General features: G+C 39.7%; 2 protein-coding genes across 2 annotated transcripts; one reads left to right on the top strand and one right to left on the bottom strand.

Annotated features, from left to right (window-relative positions):
• Positions 1-239: 239 nt before the first annotated feature.
• Positions 240-16180, bottom strand: LOC140943721 (adenylate kinase 7-like). The gene is made up of 20 exons (XM_073392833.1): positions 16045-16180; positions 15536-15706; positions 14307-14415; positions 13799-13893; positions 12867-13241; positions 12644-12721; positions 12171-12257; positions 11036-11098; positions 10262-10390; positions 9377-9488; positions 8954-9024; positions 8786-8843; positions 7186-7248; positions 6520-6618; positions 5666-5764; positions 4206-4286; positions 3240-3292; positions 2092-2178; positions 1337-1495; positions 240-463 (listed from the first exon to the last, which is right to left on the bottom strand). The coding sequence occupies exons 1-20, from the start codon at positions 16138-16140 to the stop codon at positions 425-427; spliced, it is 2124 nt and encodes a 707-aa protein (XP_073248934.1). The 5' UTR covers positions 16141-16180; the 3' UTR covers positions 240-424.
• A 114-nt stretch (positions 16181-16294) lies between these two features.
• Positions 16295-21942, top strand: LOC140942874 (UDP-galactose transporter senju-like). The gene is made up of 5 exons (XM_073391889.1): positions 16295-16471; positions 16587-16704; positions 16823-16869; positions 17379-17518; positions 20381-21942. The coding sequence occupies exons 1-5, from the start codon at positions 16333-16335 to the stop codon at positions 21011-21013; spliced, it is 1077 nt and encodes a 358-aa protein (XP_073247990.1). The 5' UTR covers positions 16295-16332; the 3' UTR covers positions 21014-21942.
• Positions 21943-22242: the final 300 nt, after the last annotated feature.

Raw genomic sequence — 22242 nt, 5'->3', positions numbered from 1 at the left:
GTATACGAATTTGTCGGTTTGCCTGCACAGTCAATTGGGCTTTCGCTGAAGCGCGCGCTTGGGAGGATTTCTGTGTCAAGTTTCAACGTCACAATGGATGTTACTATGGAAATGCGCGGTACGTTTTTGAGGACAGCAAGGAAAAATATAATGGTTTTCAGTCAAGAAAGCTTGGAAATTCAAGTAAGATCCACACCTCTACGACGATTTCACATCCTGCAGACAAACTTGCAGACAGGTTTTACTTGAAACGTTTAACTTTATTTTCACATTTATTTATATAAGAAATGTACGACGACGCCAATGTTATAACTTTTCTACGGTTACATAGGTAACTGAAATATCTGTTACCAGTTACCAAGTATATTTACAACATGCTTCTGTGACATATCTAAATGTACAATTTTTCACTTCTTCGCATCGTTTAATCTATCTGCGGGTTGTTCTTGAAGAGATATTCGGCCTGAAAAAGAACGGAAAACGCGTCAGCTTCATCGCAGCAGTTTTTCTACGGCTATTTCATGTTCCGGCTCCTTCCTTCAACTTTCACTCGTTAAGATGTGTAACTTGCCAAGAGAGAAACCGGTCGTTTCGATACAAACTCCAGCAGTGAAACTGCACTAAAATTTCGGCCACTTGAAGTATATTTTGCAAGTAAAAAGGGAAAACATTTTGGATGAATATTCTTCGTTCTTTAAGCCAAGTGCGTGAACCTTTTACAACTCGACTGAATAAACTTGTATCGAAACGACCAGTAACTTACCATGAAGGCACCAAAACTTATTAAACCGGTTCTTCGGAGCTCCTTAAGTATAAATCGTTTCCACCTTTGCTATGCAGTTTTTTGGAACGAACATAAGAAAAATACCCTAGGTGCCATAGACGTTTCTTGCGCGTTTCCGGTTGCGGCCAAGATTTACCCGCCGCTCGTGGCTTCGGCCTTCTGGCACACACGAGAGCGTTTTTGAGCAACTCACGTCAGGGCCTTTTCCCAAGTCTTATAGAGACAATTTGCCCGAAAATGTTGGTAAAAACCACTGCCCGAGAATTCAAAATGTCCACTCCCGGTTGACGCGCCGCGCTAAAAAAAGTCTTTGCTCAAGCTCCCTAATAACTTCCGGTACTCATGGTATAAGAAAACACATAACATGAGCAAAGCGTTCAATTCCCACAGGACGTTTTGGTACACCAACATGGCGGCCTTTTCATTGTTTTGTTGCGCCAATATAGCCGCTAAATTGTCATGTGAAAACGATCTATATCATGGATAAACGATTTGACATAACATTCTTTTATATGCATGTTGTTCTTACGCCTTTTTTGAGGGATAACTCACCAAATAATCCACAGGGTCATCAGGGCGCATCTTGCAGCACTCAATAAGGCCCTGCGCGAGGGTGGGCATCACGTGCTTCATCAGATAGTTCCTAAGTGGAATGGACTGATTCTCTAACAGCTCTTGTTCCTGCCGTTTGACTTCAGTCAGTCGGATGCGCTAAAAGGAATCCACAATGTTAGTAGAAGTCTAAGTGTTTTGTTTAAAGTGGAAGCGCACTTGCCTTAGGCCCCTTTTTTATGGAGAAAAAATGTCATGGGAAAGAGGATCGCCCTTCTAGCCTAGTCAACTCAAGCGAGCGTTATATGAGAAAAAAAAATTGACCTCTTTGCCTGAGCCAAGAGCCGACAACAGCGCTCGCGCATGCTCTGATTGTCTCGCCTTGCCCGAGTTTGCCTTAGCCAACGGCTTAAAGCCAAGAGTAAAAGCCAAGAGCTGACAACAGTGCTGGCGCATGCTCTGGTTGTCTCGTCTCGCCTTGAACGAGTTGAGCCGGCCGGGCGAGCTGAAGGTTTTATATGGAGAAAAGCTGGCCCAGCTAGGAGGGTGGCCCTACTTATTGACAGGTGGCTATTTACAAGCATGGCCGAGGATTTGAACCCAAGATAAAGGACAAACCCAGCTAATGACCAGCAACAGCGAGACTTGAATCTGGAACCGCCGGATTTCGAGTCCGACGCACGGTGAAAATTCGTCTCGTTCTTAAGGACATTTTAGAGTCTATGTGTTTGGCATTTTTTACAGATCATTCTTACCCATTCTTGTTCTCTGCGTTGTCTCTCAGCAGCTTCTTCAGCGTCTCTCTTTTCACGCTCCTCTCGTTCTTTCCGCTCTTTTTCAAGCTGCGTGACAAAATTTATAAAACACAACTAAGACTACACTAAAATTTAGAGGTTATACTGCTAATGTGCCGGTCAAATCGAAGCTTCAACATGCCCCCCCCCCCCCCCCGGGCATACCCAAGGCATTTGACACTTTTGCCGTCCCGGGGAGGAGGGAGTTTGATTATCAGAGTCTTCCAGGGGGTGGGGAATTTGATCCCCATGCTTTAGGGGTGGGGAATTTGAACTGCACCCTCGATTTCATGTAAAATCTTTGGCGTGGCGAGCTATCATGGGGGACGCGCTGTTAGAGGATTTTCGTGGAAAAGATTGTGCTTTTGTGGCCAATTGGTTACAAGGGAAGGGCTTAAACAAGCTTTGTGCCGTTTTTAAAGTATTTAAATTTTAAAATTTTTAATATTGGATTCAGGCTTTGAATGTATGAATGTATGTTATTGTTGTGTTTACAATGAAATACAATACCTATACCAGCGATTCAATACAACAACATAACATAGAATAAAATAAAATAAAAAGCTCAGGTCAACTACTTTGATCTACTGCAAGTATGTTAATTTATACGGTGAGCGATGATGCATGTCAGTGAAATGGTCATGATGTAGTAATCTCAATATGTGGGATCTTTTTTTGTAGAACGCTTTGTATGTTGCATGATGAAGAAAAGCTGAGCATTCAGTGACCTTGTAGCAGCGATTTCCGCCCCTTTGCACGAGTTTTTTTGTTCGTAGTAAATACGCTAACAGTGTTTCTCAGTTTTTGTTATATTTATAAAGATTTTGTTCGACAACTGAAGGCGTTTCCGCCGTCCTTCTGTCATTTTTGTTCCTTTGAAATGTCCCCGGGGTGGGGGCATTTGATCACCTGAATGGACTCTAGTGTGGGGCATTTGAACGGCATTTTGGCCCGGGTAGGGGGGAATTTGAACAATAATTTTCAAAAAAGTCAAATGCCCGGGGGGTTGCCCGGGGGGGGGAGCATGTTGAAGCTTCGATTTGACCGATACATAACACACAACAATCGTTAGCTGATTGGTTTCATAAACAGTTTTTAAAACAACATACGCGTTTCTCCGTTTCAATTCTTTCCATTTCGGCCAGCTCCTCTGGTGTCGGACCTGATGAAAAAACACAAACAATAAAAACGTTATAAGCTCTACTGACATAAAAGTTGCGCCCTAAGACTCAATTAGAGTTCGTATTCTCTTGTGCTCACACCCATTAAATATAGTGGCAAGGGGGTATGGTAGAAAAGTGTATTTAGATGTTGCATTTTCCATTCGTTCGCTCACTTATGGAAAAAAATATCGTAAACAAGGAACATTCCTCTCCACTCAGTTGTACAAATGGGGACCCCGCGGACGACGGGCGAGTGGTCAGCGCGTCGGACACGAAATCTGGGTCACCCAGGTTCGAGTCCCGTTCTGACCATTTTGTTGTATTTGTTCTCAGTCGTCCCGAGTTCAAACCTTCGACCATGCCTGCTGGAAAGAACCAACTGATTGCCTTCTGCCAATTGCTTTTTTTTTACCCTGTTATGTTCTATTTAGATTATTTGTGTCTAATTATTTGGGTGGAGTGCCTGGTGTAAACTACAATCGGCGACAAAATTTGTTGAAACACTTTGCCCTAAAGGGCTTCTCTTACGTTTTACAGACTTCAAAAGGAGAAAATAAAGCTTTCCCTCTCCCATCCTCTTAATGCAATGTTGTGCCGCTATTCGAGCTACCTGTAGAAAACGACAAACACCCAACTTTGAAAGGAGGGGACGGAGGAGGGGGTGTGGATTCTTTTGTTCTCTGAAGTTACCCTATTTGAATGTCTCAACAATTTTGTCGTTAAACGTAGCTGATGGGTCCCGTAGCTTAAAGTGCAGGTTTTTTTTTCACAAAATAAAACTCTTTTATCCATTTAGTCACTCAATTAACTTGCAAACTCTAGTCATCTTACTGCATGGTCTAACTTAATCATATAGGGGCAATCGGCCTTGATGATTGGTTGAAACTGTGGCTATATACTACTTACACATACCGTAATTTCTAGGCGCACCCATCAGTTTTTTTATCTGCTCAACAGTCTTGGTCATTTTTCTAGCTTTATCTTGTGTTATATCTGCAAATAAAATCATACAATACATAAAAAAACATTCAAAATGTTTTATAAGGATACATATTCAATTCGGTCTTCGATCCGTTATACGAGAAAACTAAATTTTGCGGTAAACGTTCTTTTCAACCGGTTTGAACCCGGTGAAGGTCACAGATGCGGTTCCCATTCTTGCCGACCACTTCAAAATAGAGCGTTGCGTGCTTGGATCAAAATTGGTCAGGATGAGTACAACGTAGTCTTAAGTCTAAGGACGCTTAACGAAAGTCAGAACTATCCGCAGTTCTGAATATCCCGTATGGTTGCGAATGGCTAGACCGGTAAATCTTGAAAGTGAAATATTAGTTTTTTTTCACGAAACTTCTACAAAGCCGGAGGCGTGTGTGGCCGAGTGATTAACACCTCGAACTCCGGATCTGGAGGTCCGGGGTTCAAGCCTCGCCCGGCGCGTTGCTTCCTTAAACAAGGAACTTTACTCCAGTTTGTCTCTCTTCACCCGGGTGTGTATAAATGGACACTGGCGACATACTGCTGGGGGGTAACCCTGCGATAGACTAGCATCCCCTCCATGGGGGAGTAGCAATACTCCTACGTATGCCTTATGCTAAGGAAACCGGGATAAGCTTCGGCCGTATGGGCCTTTGGCTCGTGTCCTTTACACAAAGCCTATTACTGCCGAGCATGCCATTTAGCAACATTTTGCTGCATAGTTCTGTTTAACGATAAAGACCTTTAGCATCCAGGTTTTCAGCAGAAACCCCAAACGGCAAACCTCTTAAAGTCACGTGACCAAGCCTTGCCGTCGGTGATGTTTGAAGTTTTCAACACGGATTAATAAGGCCTGGAGGTGGATTTTCACGTAAGTGATTCATTTGAAAACCTACCGCAGGGCGTAGGCAACTCGCGTCAAGGGCTGGGTTGTTCAAAGCTGGGTTAAGATAAGCCAGGGTTAGTGCCAAATTTGAACTAAGGTAAATTGAGCTTAAAATAACAGAGAAAATTATGCGAGAAAATGCTCTTGAACAAAAGAAAAGGAAACCCGGGTTAAATTTAACCCCGGGTTAAGCACTAATCGGCCTTAGAACAACTGGGAGCAGAACTCCACACACGAATGCAAGGCTTGGTCATGTAACCTCTAGAGGTTTGCCGTTCGGGGTTTCTGCTGAAAACTTAGGCGCTAAAGGTCTCTAATAAAAGTCCCCAGTTTCCCGACTGGATTGGTATGGTCGGCAAGTTCTGACAAATGATAAGCACCCTATAACCCCTGGCAGGTAATGTGGCGTAAAAGAAGAGGATCGCTGTTTCATCTGCCTTGTATTTCCCACATTAATTCCACTTCAGGTGTGGCCAACGAGTCAGCTCCATTTTAAACAAACTAAACTTACCGATATGATCGGGATGAATCTCTAGTTCATCAAAATAGTTCATTACAGTTTCGTCTTCCGTGTTAACAGCGCGAAACTCTGCTAGCCGTCGCATCAAACCTGTAGAAAACCAGAACGCATAATAGTCAAGGCTGTACTCTATGAAAAATGTTAGGGGTCTGATGCTCTGAACAAGTGAAATCCAGGCTTCCCAGCATATGATTCCCTAGTCGCCCAAGAGCAAAGGAAAGGAGTGGAACAAGCCGCGCTGTCTTGTCGGGTTATTCAAACAAGTAGTGCCATCATTTATCGCAAAATCAAGTTGTTCCCAGTTTGATCAAGGAAACGTCATCTTGCTGGTCGTTAAGTCAATTGCATATCAACAACCGGGGGGGGGGGGGGGGTAGCCAAGGAAAGCTTGGGTGGAGTAGGGTTAGGGTTAGGGTTAGGGTTAGGCCCTGTGTAAGACCAAAATTGCCCATTTTCTCACCCACAGGAACTTATTTTACGACCTTGATTCGTTTCGTTTTGCCTACCCTATTCAGCAGTTTTCAAACTAACATTTTTTGGAAAAAAATTATTGGTGCCACAAATGTCGACCGCTCATCGCCAACCTTCACATTCTTGCTTCCAACGCAGAAAGACACCCTTTTCAAGATTCTAAACAGTGAAATCGTAGACCCTGAAAACCATACCTACCCTGTTCAGCTGCACATACCCGGTACCCGTTTAGGCCCAATAAAGGAGTGCCCCTTCCCTCTCGGGATACACAAACCACTCAAGCGCATCTGCTCCCACAACTGTCATGCACTAACTATAATTCTTGCACTACGCTTTATGTTTTTTTGAACGATCGTGGATTATTTGCAACAAACCTTCTTCTGTGTTGTGTGTACCAGCAACAACACTCTCCGGTAGGTTCATGACTCTGTTTTTTAGGAATTCGTCCGGTGCATCTAATGATACGACGACCTCTGTAACCATAAAAATATCAGACGTAAGTTTGGGCTTACTGAGGGAAGCAGTAATTTCAAGATTATCATGCTCTAGCACGGCTATGCTTTACAACTGGCTAAAAAAACTGGTGACCTTTCTCAACCAATGAGAATCGAAACTTAAACTACCTGTAACTTGCTGGTAGGTGTTTTCCCGCCCTTGGTAGCCGTCGTTTGATCTGGATTGATTGGTTCAAGTAACCGTCTGCGTCTGACGCCCCCCCTCAGACCTTCTCAGCCAATTAGAATTGAAACTTAAACCAACAGTTACTTGCTACTAAGCATTTTCCCGCGTTTGGCAACCGGTGTTTTATCTAAGTTTTGATTGGTTTATCTGGCTTTTTGCATCTTTTTTTATTGGCCAAAGCGATTTGCTCTTTTAAGCTTAACTTTACTCAGTTTAAACCCCGCTTACTTAACTGCACGCGTTTACTGACAGTATCTTACAGAGCCGACAAGGACTATTGCAGCGTAACGGTTGCGCTCGGTCTCTACACGACGTAATTACAATAAAAGATCGTGAACATGGAAAATCATTTCTTTTACCTGGCATGATAAGCTTGTCATAACTTAATGGTGAATCTTCCTCACCCTCCTCTCCTTCATCAGCTAAAATGAAAAAAATAGAGCTGTCTCAATGACACAGGAGACGTCGTTACGTCACGTTGCCAAGAGAGAAAAATTTCTGGATGACAACAAACCGGAAAAGGCTACTTAAAAAGTGAACTTGCACTGTTTCAAACTTCATCGATCTTATTCATTTTCCTGGGATTTAATTTGTCAAATATTCGCGAAATTGTCTGGGACTGAATCCGAAATTGAAAGGATCATACCTGAGTCTTAGAAAACTAAAAAGAAGATTTTTGTGCTGTGTTCACCAACTCCATAAAGCGGGCGCGTGAAATTAGGAAGTTTCATGTCGCAGTCGCGCAACAACGGCAAAGAAATGTAAAAAAAGCGTGGTGCACGTGCAAAGTTGTTGTTTTGCTGATATAAAACCTACAGCTTATTTGCCATTCTCCTTATGCTCCCCAGGGAGCTTAAGCAACAACGAGGGCGACAGGTACGAAAACGTCACTTAAAAAGTGAATTCGCGCTGCCCTAGTTTTTATGGAGCTTATTCCATCTCGTTCAATTCGTCAAATGTTGGCAAATGTTTTTGGAGTTGAATTCTGAAGGACTGTATCAAAGTTCAGGAAACGAAAAAGGAAGTTGTTGTCTTGAGTTCCCGTCCTCGACAAAACGTGAAATTAAGCTTTTTCGCGTTTTAGTCGTGCAACGACGGCTAAGAAATGTACAAAAAGGCGTGATGCACGTGAAAGTTGTTGTTTTGCAAATATAAACCTATTGCCTTTTTGCAGTTATCGTTGCTGTGGCTGTTGTCAAGCTCACTATAGTTGTGATCCAGAAGTTTTGTCTACCATCGTAAATACACGTCACACTTCTCCTCTCAATACCCTAACTATTACAAAGTTTGCTCTAGCCCATCTCTGCAACGTCAGTTGCCTGTTCCCCGTCCCTTTTTTCACGGTGCCTCTCAACGCATGCATCTTTTCCCTTGGTAGGCCGCATTTTTTCGGCGCTGTAGTCTCCAACACTTGCATGACGAGATAAATACGGATGCGTGGCTGACCTGCGGCGGCTTGGACCAGTTGCAAGACTTTCTCGCCTGGCACTTCTATTTTTTCACGCCATGCTCCGGTGGCATGCGGTGGCATGATTTCCCGCGTTAAGATACATTTGGGGACGACTGCTCGACTTGGCACCAGTTGGGTATTATTTAAGTAATAGGCATTTAAGATACCATGACGACGAGGGATGTGAAAACGTTCTTTGAAACTTCAGCGCGATTATCCCAACTCGGTCGCTTTGTCAAATGTAGATGAACTCACTTAGAATTGAATTTCTAAGAAAAATATCCAAGTTCAAAAAACAGCGAGAGAAATTCATTGTCTCTCTTTTCTCGACAAACGTAAATAGTCATGTAGTGAGGACAATGAGAAATGTTTTAAAAAAGTGTGCTGTACGCGTGCAAAGTTGTTATTTCGCTAATCTAAACCTATTGTTTTTTAGACGCTCTCGTTGCCGTCGCCGTCGTGACAGTTTCCAAAGAACGATAAACTTAACCAAGCCGCAGAAAACTTACCTGCAAACAGTTCTTTAGCTTGTTCGTATGTTTTGGGATAACCGTCCAAAATAAATCCCTAAAACAATACAACAAATCCGAATGTATTAAGTTAGCAATAAAGGCTACTTTTTCTAACTAATAACATAGAAGTTAAAATAATGCTTCAATGACAAAGAAAAAACTCACCTGATTTTGACAAGGCATGGAATGTAACTTGTCTTTGTAAAATCTGATGATGTATTGATCTTCATAACGACCTGCCAAAAATGAAAAAAAAAAAAGAAGAAAATAAATTTGTTTCATTACGTGCGAGAAACTGCAACATGAATTTAGTGTGAAGATTGCGGTTTTTTTCCTGAAATGTCAGATCAAAATTTCTGAATCAAGAAGGAGACCTTATGGCCACTAACATTACCAACAAAGGTCTTTTAATACGAGATTTAAAAAAGACACTTCACAGATAATCGACCGTTTTTTTCAGTCTTTTTGACGTTTTTGTGTTTTGAAAACGAAAACTGTCTTCATTGTTTATTTTTTATTTTACTCTATAATCAAGCCGATAAACAAGTCAAACAAGTCATGGATTTATGTCTTAGTAGCTCTCCTTACCGCTATTTCTATCTTTACTGTCCTGCAGCGTCTCCAGAAATTCTTGATCTTCTTGTGCCTTTAGATCATCTTCATCATCGCCCTCGGCCTCTGCTCGAGCGGCGCTGCGTTGCTACAAAAACGAATTTAACATTTTAAATATTATTCTGTTTCAGGTTTGCTTTGTTTGCAGCCTGATTGGCAGTAATCATGGGTTTACAGCTGTCATGGTAACTAGCCATAGATTGGTAAAACAGGCAATTAAAATGTGCAACTTTCAATTTGCAACATTGTTGCATGCGAGTTGAATAGCGATGCATGTTGCGCGTTTTACCACCCCTGAATTAAAACCTGTCTTGCAGCAAATCATTTGTTGTAGGTTGCGAAAAGTTGTTGCAGAAAGTAGAGAGTAGTACTGCTTACAGCAGCAAAATCTGTACATATTGGGCGTTTTACCGGCCCAAGGCAAACTCATATACTGCAGAAATAGCCTGTTCTAGGCGTTCAGATAGTAGAGTGCGGGAGAAAATTCACGTAGAAACAAAACAACAACAACAACAAAAAAACGAGGGGAGAACCCCCCGTTTTCCCGGTGTACAATTTAACTCGCTTCCCACTGACCGCCGCGCTCTACTATCTGAACGCCTGGAAACCGCAGCAAGTGACGTAACTCCCGTGTATGGCATCACTCCCGCGCGCGTAATTTTAACTAATCAGATGTAGGCACCACGCAACTTGTAACAACCTGATTTGCTACAAGACTCGTTTGAACGTGGGCGGTAAAGCACGCAACGTAGCTTTTCAACTCGTTTTACACCAATGTTGCTGCAGTTATAAGATTTAAAAAATGTCAAAAATTACTTCAACAGCAAAACCTTACAGATAGACTGTGGATAAAGTACTTACCAATTTTTCCACTGCTTCATCAATAACATCTTGGATTTTAATGTGATGAAGTTTGTAGTGTTCACAGAGTTGTTTGATGACAAGAGTTTTTCCTGAAGCTGGTGGTCCCAGGATACACGCTCTCAATGGCTAAAGAGTTCAAATAGAACGTTAAATTGTTTATTACTTTGAAAATAAAAAATACATTCAGCAATTGACAAAGCTGAAAAGTCTTTTCATACTGGGAATAGGCCCTTTGCAGGACTTGGTCACGTGACCATCGTTAAACAAAAATTATGGGATACAGCTCTAAAAATGCCTTAGATGGAAAAGGCACGAGAAAATTAGCCAGAAGGCCAATTTTGAGGACACTGACATATAAGACTAAGATTTTATAGCTGTTGGAATGTTCGAAAAATTATAAGGATTTATATGAAAAAAGTTGCTGGGACGCATGGCGTGCGGTCCAGCGATTTTTTCCATACAAATCCTTATAATTTTCCAGAAATTCAAGCAGCTATAAAATCGTAGTCTTATGTGTCAGTCTCCTCAAAATTGGCCTTCTGGCTAATTTTCTCGTGCTCTTTCCATCTAAGGCAGTCCATCTTTTCCTGTCTCATCCCAATCCCTTATCATAACATAACATCCTGGTTTGCAATCGCACTGGCTGAGATAAGAACTAGATGGATTTTAAGAGAAAAGGCGGACTTCAAGCAGTCTATTGGCTAAAAGGAAATGTCTCGCACAGTTTAAAACTATCTACATAATGCATCATGAGAAAAACGTTTCTCATACCAGAAGGCCTCTTGTTTCTTTGTACTCTTTTATGACTTCATCTATGTTCTCTGTAAGCCCAGTCTGGTGGATTAAGTGCAGTGTCAATATTGAACAGATATTGATGCAAATATGACAAAACAGAATAAACAAGAACCTAGCCTGTTCCAGGCGTTCGGATGGTGGGGAGCGGGTAAAAAATTAGGGCGCCGGCAAAAAATTGACGAGGGAAAACATAGGGCACCCCAGTCTCTCCTTGTTTTTTCCCCTCGTGTTTTTTGCGCTGGCCGCGTACGATTTAACTTGCTTCCCACTATCAAACACCTGGAACAGGCTAACAAGTACCCGGTAGTATTTTTAATACACAGCTTAGGAAATGCATTGGTTACATCTGGTGCAGTTGTTCACAGTGACGAAAAAGAAGACAACCAGCAAGTTGTTGACATGGTGGCATGAGGAATATAGCTTGAAAAGAGTTGGAGTTGACAGTTTGTGACGCCACCACTGGTTTTCCTGGGAAGTGACGTCTGAGGAATGAGTATACAAATTAAGATCTGCGATCGGCGACAAAACGAGTTGAGACACTTCGCCCTAAAGGAGCTTTCTGACATTTTCCTGACTTCAAAAGGGGAAAATTTAGCTTTTCCTCCCCCATCCCCTCAATTCAATGTTGTGCCGATGTTCAAGCTACCTTTAGAAATCAACAAAAAACCCAACTTTGAATAGAGGGGACAGGGGAGGGGTGTGGATTCTTATGTTCTCTGAAGTTACCCTATATGAGTTCAATTTCTCAACAATTGCCGAGTGTGGGTAGTGTTTCTGATTGATTATGCCTGCCCACAAGCGCAATTTTTTGCTTCCACCAATCAGCAGTGCTTCCCAGATCTGGGTAGTAACACGTTATTAGTATGGAATTTCTGCATGCAGGTATCAATTCGTGAGAAACTGGTGGCAGCCTTGCAACGTGTTGGCTACTTTCTTACGCTAGGTGAGGATAGAGCTTCTCTGGGTGATGATTAGAATAGTGATGAACATGATGAAGTTAATATTTGGTGGAAGAAGATTTCGTTGAAATGAAAGATGAAAATGAGGGTGGCAGTGAGGATAATATGCTGTAACATCAAATTAGTAAATAAAAGGTCACTTTTGTTCTCACCTCTGATACCCAGCTGATGTTCATTCCTTCTTTAATGTAAGTTGCATCCATCCTAAGGTTGACCAGCAGCATATCAAAGTCAGCTTGCTGCAAACAAACATTTATCAATACATGATATTTAGTGCACAAAAATTTGGTTAAATCAACTGCCTTATTGATAGTGTCAAAAATACTGATCTTAGCCATTGACAAAAATTAGGCCAGGGCTTGAAAAGTCAGTCAGTTTCTGACTCTTTTCTAATTTGGTGGTAAATTAAACTGATTTGAACAAGTCAGATGGAAAAAAATGTGTTTCACTCCCCTACTATTGCAGCGACAAAAAATTCTTTTGAAAAAGCTTCATCTACAAATAATTATCAAGATTATTAAATATCATTACATCATCAGTCTTATGTGCTTTACCTTGTAACTAAATAAATAATTTTTTTGGTACCAGAAGATGTGCTATCTGTACCTGTATGTGTACACTATACCTCAAGCTCTTTAATGAGTAAGGCTTCTTCTTTGGTTATATTTTTGACTTTTCCATTTCCAAGATGTACACTTACAACCTAGAATAAAATAAAGACATAACAACAAACAAATTTCTACACAACACATACATACTAATTCATACTGTGCGGTCCCATCAGCTGTAATTCGATTATCAACAATCATATTAAACATCAACATTATCTTAAATCTATCATCACCAACCTTGACAATTTCTTCAAGAGTATTCTTAGAATCGTCCACCGCCATGAGGTAGCGCACTTTAGGGTTCTGATCACAGATATTCACAATCACCGCTGCAAGATCCTTGATGTGAATAGTTGGTACAATATTTTGACCATTCCCAAAACACTGCAATGCTGGCGCTTGGCCATGCCATGCAGTCTTGAAGAGAAAGTGGAAAATCTCCTCTCCTGATCCGTATGTCAATCCAGAGGCAACCACATAAGTGATGAACTTAGCCTTGTTGGTTTTTCCATGCTTAATTACAAGTTTCTCAGCACTGATGTGTGATTTAAAGTTAGGATGAGCCCTTCTGCGACGATAGTCGTCTTCAGTAAAAGATATTTCTGGATCATCCTGATAGAAAAAGTTGCAATTAAAATTAATTATGAGTCAGTTATGTAATAATGTGTTGTCTGGAGAGCATTAACTAAATTTAGGTCACATCCTCCAGAAGTAGTTTTTTTATGAGCTTCAACAAAATCGTTATTTTGCACCATGGTTTTATATTGGTGAATATGTCATTTGTAATAAGGTCGAACCACAGTAACTTGGGGAAATCATGTGACCTCAAAGGCCAAAATGCAAGTCCAACAGATAAGACAGCAAATTACATCATTCTGGATCATTTCACTCAAACTTCTTTGACTGAAGTGCCTGAGAGACTTGGTTTTAAACCGTTTAATAATGAAAGGAGGCGCATAAATGATATGTGACAAGCCAGAACTAGGCCAGCAGGTGGTGGAAGACACTCCTTAACGGTTTGATGCTACTTCCACTGACATTTCTCAAAGGCCAACACAGTGTTGAGGACTGTTCGAAGGCACATATTTTTATTGCTAATAAGATATTTTTCACATCAAATTAAACCATCTCTCAGTCAACAGTGTTAACTACTGCCCTAAATAACTTACAGGATCCAGTGGCTTGCTTCTTGCCCATGTCATGACAGTTGACAGACAGATGAACACTTTCATTTTGTTAAAATTCTCCAACTCTGCATGGAGGGCTGATAATAAAGAGGGAGAGACATTCAAGTATGTCAGAGCTACGACCACTAACATTCTAAATTTGTGGAAAATTGAAAAAAACAAAGTTAAAGCGCATGCAGGCCAACAAGCACTACACACATATGTAGACCTTACATTAAGCCAGTGTACACCGAGATTTAGGGATTGCATATTCCTAATCTCAGTTGGCATCGAAGTGATAGTTGATTGCATGGTTGAGTAAAACAGAAAACAGTACAGCGCCTGCTACTGTTATTTTCTATTTGATAAGTCACAGTTGGCCAGCTGACACTCCTTGATATACAGCTGCCTCACAACACAACTTACTGATTTCCAAAATTAGCTGTAGCCTCTTAGCCAATGAGAGGACAGATAATGAGTACAATGTATAAATCATAATAAAAAAAATTACCTGAAACAGCCCATGTGGCTTCATCCACCTGGTCAGGACTTCCAGTGATATCATATACAATGATATCACATTCCAGTAAATGGGGCAACAGATCCTCTTTGCTGTTGTACTATTTAATAAAAACACAGAGATCATCTCCTTATCTCCATGAGCAAACTCAATTTTTTTGGACAGTTCTTATGTAATCTGAATTCCCCAAAAGTCTTCACTCTCCCATTGGGCAAGTGAAGAACAGAATTAACTAGCCTGATATATAGCAAAATCCACTAGCCCTTAAGGCTATTGTGCACTACTTTCTTTGCACACTGGTCTGCTTCTTTCTTAATTTAAGGTGCACGCTGCTGGACAGGGTGCCTAGTCTAGAAATACTAGTCTTCTTATTACATTTGCCCCCTTCACCTGCAACCTGGACAGATCATGACATACCAGATTTGTGCCTAATACAGGAGCCATTGTGCCCTAATTTCCTATATAATGGCTACAACATTTAGAAAATTAGTGCCCAAAGTGGTGACTCAATAAGAACTCTTCAGCCCACTTTGCTTAAACACTGCAAAAATAAGTCTGTGACAGCGAAGGAGAAGCAAACATCTTTGTTTGTTACATTTAGAAAATTGGTGGCTAACTTTCAGATATTTCTTGCTGGCTCCCATCTAGATATCAACCAAGCACTTTGTATAATGATCTCTTGTAGACTCCAATGAGGCTACTTTGATGCTATAGACTCAATCCTGACCTTGTTTTTTTGTAAGAGTTTAACCCTAATATCAAAGTAATTAACAAAGGGGTAAAATCATTTTTGATTTTTTTAAAAACCTGACAGCTATAACTTTGGCCAAAAGTTTGAAATCTTTTGGAGGCAAGTGGCTCTTGCAAAAAAGTAATTTATTTCATACCCTTTGAGATGTCTTTTGGATAAGTCACTAGCTGATCATGTTCTGGTTTCACTAAGGACTGCATGGTCCAAAAAGTACAGCCCCACCCCAAAATGCTTATAGTAGTCTCCCTTACACTGTTGCCTTCTAATACCCTTGAGATTTATAAAACTGAATTATTGATGAAGCATAAGATGAGGCCAAGATGGCTGAATACTGGCCAAGTTCTTACTTTCTCTTTTTTTGCGCTTTTTTTATGGAGCAAGATTGAGTCAAGGTTGATAAAAAAGCCAAAAAAGGAATGTGCTAATATCCAGCCATCTTGACCAAAGAAGTTTACACTTAAGTGCACACCTCAAACACTTGTTCAACCCACTCAGGTTTGTGCTGAGTGGGATCTTGTAAGGTACCAACAACTTCATAACAACTTTCTTTTGGAATTTGAGGCTGTCCACTAGCTTGAGACTCATCATCATTTCCTTCATCTTCTTCAGCTGTAGCTCCAACAACAGAGGATGCTAGAATCTCAGAAATTAAAAAAAAAAAACAAGTATACTAAAGTTACCCATTCAACTTCAAGTTTAGAGAAAACACCTTAAAGTCAGGCCTAATAAAAATGTGGATTTCTTGTTCCAGGGTGTGAAAGAATCAATAGAATGGAACGTTTATCTGATCAAGATGAAGACAACTAAAAAAATTGTAGCGTTTCAAGCTTAAGGCAGTTGATACTACTTAAATCATAGAGTCTTAACATTGAATATAAGCTTTATATTTAAGGTTGAAACTTTCAACAGAAGTCCAAAATTGTGGGCCTTGATTCCCATGTTACTGTTGTTAATTCTAGAGGAATATTTCTCTTCTACCTTGCTTATATTCTTCCCAGTGTATAAATCCACATGGTTCACGAAAACCCGCGTTCTTTTTGGCTTATCTTCGCCAGAGTTCAACAAGTCCGCCATCTTTCCCAGTTTTGCTTTTCTCGGACAATTTGTTGCTATGACGATAAGGGAAGAGACTGGGAAGAGCTATCCCATCATTCATAAAGAGCTTCGATAGAAGCTCGTCTCATACTCCTCGCGTCCAAAAAACCTCAAAATACGCCTTACAGAAGTTTTAAAGTAGATGGGGCGCCAGACTGAAAAAGAAAGTTCATGGCAGAGAGTTCAACACACGACGACAAAATGCCAGCTGCAGGAAGAACTAGCGCTCTTTCTGATCTCAAAAACCTCTTCCCTTCAACAGCACACTTCTTTATTTTCGTAGGTTATATGGCGTTATTTATATGCCAAGGTATGAAAAGCTAATTTGATCGTCATGTACCTCGACTTTTTATGGCAAGGTGTACAGTACTAAACAAGATTTTGATTTTAATCATTCTTTCTTCGCTCCTCATGTTTTGCTTCAGGAATTCTTGTAACAGCATCAAGGGATAAAGATAATCATTACGCCTACAACACAACAACAGTTGTGCTCTTGTCCGAGTGTGTCAAACTTCTGGTTGCAGTTAGTCTTCAACTAAGACAGTAAGCAAGGAATCAAGTTATTAACTGGTCTGCTTTATGTATTTTTGTTTGTGTGGTAGAAAGTACACTCAAGGAAGTGAGGTTAGTTTGACTGTATTTTTTGTATCTTTTAATTTAGAGTGACGTTGGGAGAATTCATCGGACACGTTCGTTCTAACACAAAAGGTAAATAATTTAACTCATCCACCGGAAAACCTTGACAAAAGGTCTCCGCTTTATATAACAATTATTCATATTTTATTTTATTTTATATCAGTCAAGAACACAGGAACGATCCAAAGAAATTGATTCTATTAAATTTTGTTAAAGTTGATACAGACACCTTTGGGGGTATTTAATACACTAACTAATTTATTTCAGCATGGATCCAACAGGAAGTAGATTAGACTTATTTCAGATTCATCAAAAATACAACAAAACAAGAATCCAAATACGTAAGAGAGAAAGTCCATATTTTAAGGACAGCTTTCAATATATAAAGTTTAACCTCAGGCCAAACGGGAGCAAAATTTCCAATTCTCAAAATCAGCTGTCTTTAACTTAGAGCTGCAATGATATACGTATGGATACATTAGTGGAATCGTTTCTCGGTCAAAAAGGAATTTTTTTTCCTGTACTTTATTTCCAGCCACCATAATTTTGATTTTTCTCTATTCAAATTTTTTGCTTCATAGTTTTGCTGCTCTACATTGTTCCAGCATTCATGTACTGCCTTTACAACAACTTAGCATTTGTGAATCTTGCAAACTATGATCCAACAACCTACTATCTTCTACTGCAATTCAGAGTTGTCGTGACTGGCGTTATCTTTCAGGTAAGGGAACAAGTTGAGTAAAACAGTTTTGCCCCAATATATCGTTAATTTGGGTAAAGCAAAAAAAAAAAAAAAAAACAAGAAGGAATATTGAATCAAATTTTGAAATATTTCCTGTCATAGCCGGTTGTTTGGTAATTCATCTGTGCTTAAGAAAAAAGTGCTGTCAATATTTACATGCAGATGCGTTAACCTTGTACTCTGTTGAAATCGTCATGCTGTTAATCAAACTGTTACGTTTCGGGTAATTATAAATAATTTAATGGTGGGTTTTAAAAATTTTAGTTAGCTTAATGGGTGTTTTAGTCTCAGTTTTAGATTCTTATCGAGGCCAATTTCAAAATAAAAACAGTAAATACTTTCATCTGATTACTGTTACCATAGTTTTTCCATGTATTCCTTAAATTATAATTTTAATTTTTAAATTCAGCTATATTTTTCCTGTACAGTGTTGGGAAAGTAGTAGCAAATTTTTGTATAAAGGCAGGGCTTTTGAGGTGTATAATACTAAAGTGAATCTTGGTTAAAAGCTGATTTTTTAAATTAATGTTTAACTAGAGATCACTTTTAGAATTAATGATAAATAGACAATAGGTATAACAGATAATAATTTAGTTACAAGTTAAGATAACATTTTATTGTCGACAGTTTTAAAGGGGTGACAAGGGACTGGCATGGCAACTTCTATGCAGTTAAAGAATTCTGGTATAATGCAAATTAACTTTTGAACTAGTTTTTACCAAAACAAAGAGATAAAATCCATTAAGAATATTTAAACAGTACCATGAAGAATTTCAAATTATGACAGTTTTTATTGCTGAGATAGACCAGCTGAGTTGGTATTCATATTTTCACCATTTGCAGGGGCGGATCCAGGATTTTTTTTAGGAGGGGGTGCACTCGTCTTTTACTCTACTTCAACACCAATAAGCCACATAGTTTTTTTTGCAGAATACCAGTTGTATAAGAAAACCGCAGGTGGTCGCCGGGGGGGGGGGGGGGGGTGCAGACCCCCTGCACCCTCCCCCTAGATCTGCCTCTGATTTGTTTTTCAAACTTTCAAGTGAAAACAACTTGTGGTCACCATGATTTAAGTTCAAAAATGAAAGGGATTTTTTGTATTGAAGAAAATCTGAAAAGTAAGGAGAATGTAAATGCCATACAAGAATTTTTCGTTGTAAGTTTCTCTGCAGGGTATATTTTCTGAGATCACCATTTGCCCCTCCCCACCCCCCTTAACATTCAAATTGTTTACTTCTTAGAGGTTAGGGATATAATAAAGTCTCATGATGTCTATTTGAAATTTGTATTTGTCATTATTAATAAATTGATTCCTTTCTACCACTGAAAAAAGTTTCACAGCTCAGAAGAAAAAGTTAATAGGTGTAAAACCCCAGCGGGGGCTGTGGGGCGGTGGGGGGGGGGGGGGTACTCTGGACTTCAAGTGACAGGGATGATCAAAGGATTGTTTTGGGTGTTTTTGGGTGTTTTGGGTGAAATTCTGCAAAATTTTAAGGGTTAGAAATTTGGCATTGATCTTTTTGGGGTTAATTTTTGGTCCAGGGTCCAGTTGTTGAAAAGGTGGATAATCCTATCCATTGGATAAATCTCTATCCACTGGATAGCACAATTGGTTTCCCTAATACTTATCCTCTGGATAGTAATTTATCCAGTGGATAGCGCTATCCAGTGTTTGAACAACCGGAGCCAGAGGTTTTTTGGAATTTTGTGGGAAACCCAATGAATTTTTGTGGGTTTTGATTGTTGCCCCCATTTAATCATCGCGGTCATGTGAAATCCGGTGTACCCCTGGCTGTAAAACCGAAATTGTGCATTTGCAGTCAACATCTCCCAAATGTTTTGTCAGTAATGCGAAACACAGGGCTCAAAAATACTTGAATTCCAGGATACCCTTTGGCAAGGTACTCTCAGATGTTGTTTGCCCAGGGGCCCGTTTCTCGAAAGTCCCGATAACTTTTCGGACCCGAAATCAAATATTCAAATCGAAATATAAAGAATAAGAGCACCGGTCCTGGCTAACAAACTACTCCATTTTTGTTTCACTAACTGATAGTTTTAGAGCGGTTTTCATTTGAGTGTCGAAAAGTAATTGGTTTTGCACTTTCTACACGATGCGATTGGCTTAAAAGATTCGCGCCACCTTTTCATCCAATCAGAAGTAAAACCAAAGCCAATTGTGACGCGCTCGCATGCATTTTCCCGCGCTTTGGGTCAGCCACATGTAATTACTTCGAGTTTTGATTGGTTCAATGTATTGTCTGTGTCCTATGTGATTGGCCAGAGTAATTACTTTGGTTTTGGTTTTACGACACTCAAACGAAAACCACTCTATCATGCTAGATGCAAAACTATTGAAACCTCGATCTTTAATGTAAATGGAGACAGCTTACTGGGCCCATCAATTATCGGGACTTTCCAGAAATGTGCCCCAGGGCACCTAAATACTCCTTGCTTAGGTTTTCAAAGACAAATGGAAATCATACATGGTTGTTTTTTATGTAATAAACCCATCTTGGCTGTAGTCATTATTGTGTTGATCACTCTGAATCATGTTTCATTTCTTCATAATTTATGCTTCTAAAGTGCCTGTTGGCAAAGTGAGCAGAGAAATTAGTTGCTTGCCTAACAGGCAAATCTACTTGCACTGCACTACTAGACAAGGTATTTTTTTGCCTTGGAAACATATTATCAAGTTTTTAGTCAGGGGTGGGTGCTCATCTCATTTTTCTCAGCTCAGTCAAGAGGTGTATTGGGAAGGAAGCTTTTAGATTAAATAATTATTATAATGAGTAGAGGAATTTCAAATTAAACCACTCTTGTTTTTTATTGCTTTTGTTCCAGATATTATTTAACAAGCAGTTGAGTGGACAGCAGTGGTTCTCTTTGCTGTTACTAACATCTGGCTGTATTGTAAAGCAGATTAAATATGAGAACCTCACCACAGCAGGCAGCTCCTTTTCCCTGCGCTTTGATGTGCACTTGATTCTGATCCTTGTTCAAGTATTCTGTTCGTGCTTTGCTGGTGTTTATAATGAGTACCTTCTTAAGGGTAGAAGTGGCGATGTACCTTTCATGGTTCAGAACTTTTTCATGTATTTAGATTCCATTTTTTGCAACATTGCTGTCCTCTGGTTTAATGGTACTTTATCAGGTGCATTCACTAAAGAAAGCATTAGCTCAATATTCCAGGGCAAAGTGTTAGCTATAGTACTCAACAATGCAGCCATTGGGATTACGACTGCCCTGTTCTTGCAGCGACTTAATTCTATACTAAAGACGTTTGCTAGTGCTTTAGAGATTATGTTCACAGCAGTTCTGTGTTGGTTGATCTTTGGAATCCCTGTTGACATTCTTACTTTTGTAGCCATAGCAATTGTATCATATTCAGTAATTCTTTATGCTAATAAGCCTGTGGACAACACGCCCAAACAAGCTAAACCTTCCAGTGATGTTCCTCACAAACCGACTGTTTGAGTTGGCTGATGACCAATGTTCAGTGGCAGAACTTTTATATGTAAAGGGTATGAGGTGTATCCAATAGTAAAATCAAAGGCTTTTGAAGATGTCAGGACCATTGTGTAAAAATGTGAGACCTCAAAGGGCTGTCTAGAAAATTTAAAATAGATGGAGCTTTCCAAACTAGTGTGTGAAAGGGACCGTACCATTTGTCAATAAGAGGTATATAAAAGGGATACCTGGGGGGTACTCCCTTATATAAGCCATGTAGGTATCATGTGCAGCCGCCCTTAAGAGTATGGTGTTTGTGCCTTTTTGGACTGAAAATGAGTAGTATATGCACTTTGCCCACTTTCGTCTGGAACTGGGTATGGTTTTCGAGGGAACGATAGCAGTGTATGAACAAATTTGCCGTTTCAATTCCAAATGAATAAGAAAGAAAAAGAAATACGCAAATTTCAAATGCATAATTTTAGAAAATATTTTTGTTTGCGTTCTAATCTAAGTGACATAATAGGGTCAGGATTAAGAGATTAAGAGATAAAGTTCTTTTCTTTCCAATTTGTGTCTCCTTGAGTCAGAATAATGTTAGGTGATGTCAGGGGTACAACTTAAATGGGTTCAGGTTGGTAATATTTTTACATTTTTGGCTGATCATGGTGAATAGTTTTTAATGCACTTTATGAGGGGAAAGCTCATTTTATTCACTATTGTTTATAGTCAGTTTATTTATTGATGATTATGAGGCCCTAGCCATCACTAATTTTGGATCATTTGAATTGTAAATTATTAGTGTTCACTGATGATCTGTTAACATGATATTCTTTTATTATAATCACTTTTTAACTCTGTTTGAGCTAAGCTACAGTACCTTTGACATGTATAGATAAGCAACCTCTGTCTGATTATTATGAGCTCTGTGGAGTTGTTAAAAATGTAAAAATAAAACCTTTTAACCTATTGTTGTGATTTTTGTCAACGGTAACTGTCTCAGTTGAATAATTACTGGCAGAATTGCTGTCACTTTACTGTTTACAATTGCTAAGACAGACAGTTGACTGGTTTTTGAGAGCTGAGCATACTTGACTGAAACATAAACCGCCTAGTCCTTGCTTGCTACAAAAATAGCCCACACTCCAGTTTAACTTTTACTCAAAATAGATCACAGGAAAAAAGGAATATGCATCAACCTAGCAACTGGCCAACCATAGGCCAATTCATGATAAGTAATCCTTAAGGACTGGAAT

This window comes from Porites lutea, chromosome 7, assembly GCF_958299795.1.
Source record: "Porites lutea chromosome 7, jaPorLute2.1, whole genome shotgun sequence".
Lineage (NCBI taxonomy): Eukaryota > Metazoa > Cnidaria > Anthozoa > Scleractinia > Poritidae > Porites > Porites lutea.
Note: the sequence above shows the minus strand (reverse complement) of the source record. Positions and strands in the feature narration are given on the sequence as shown.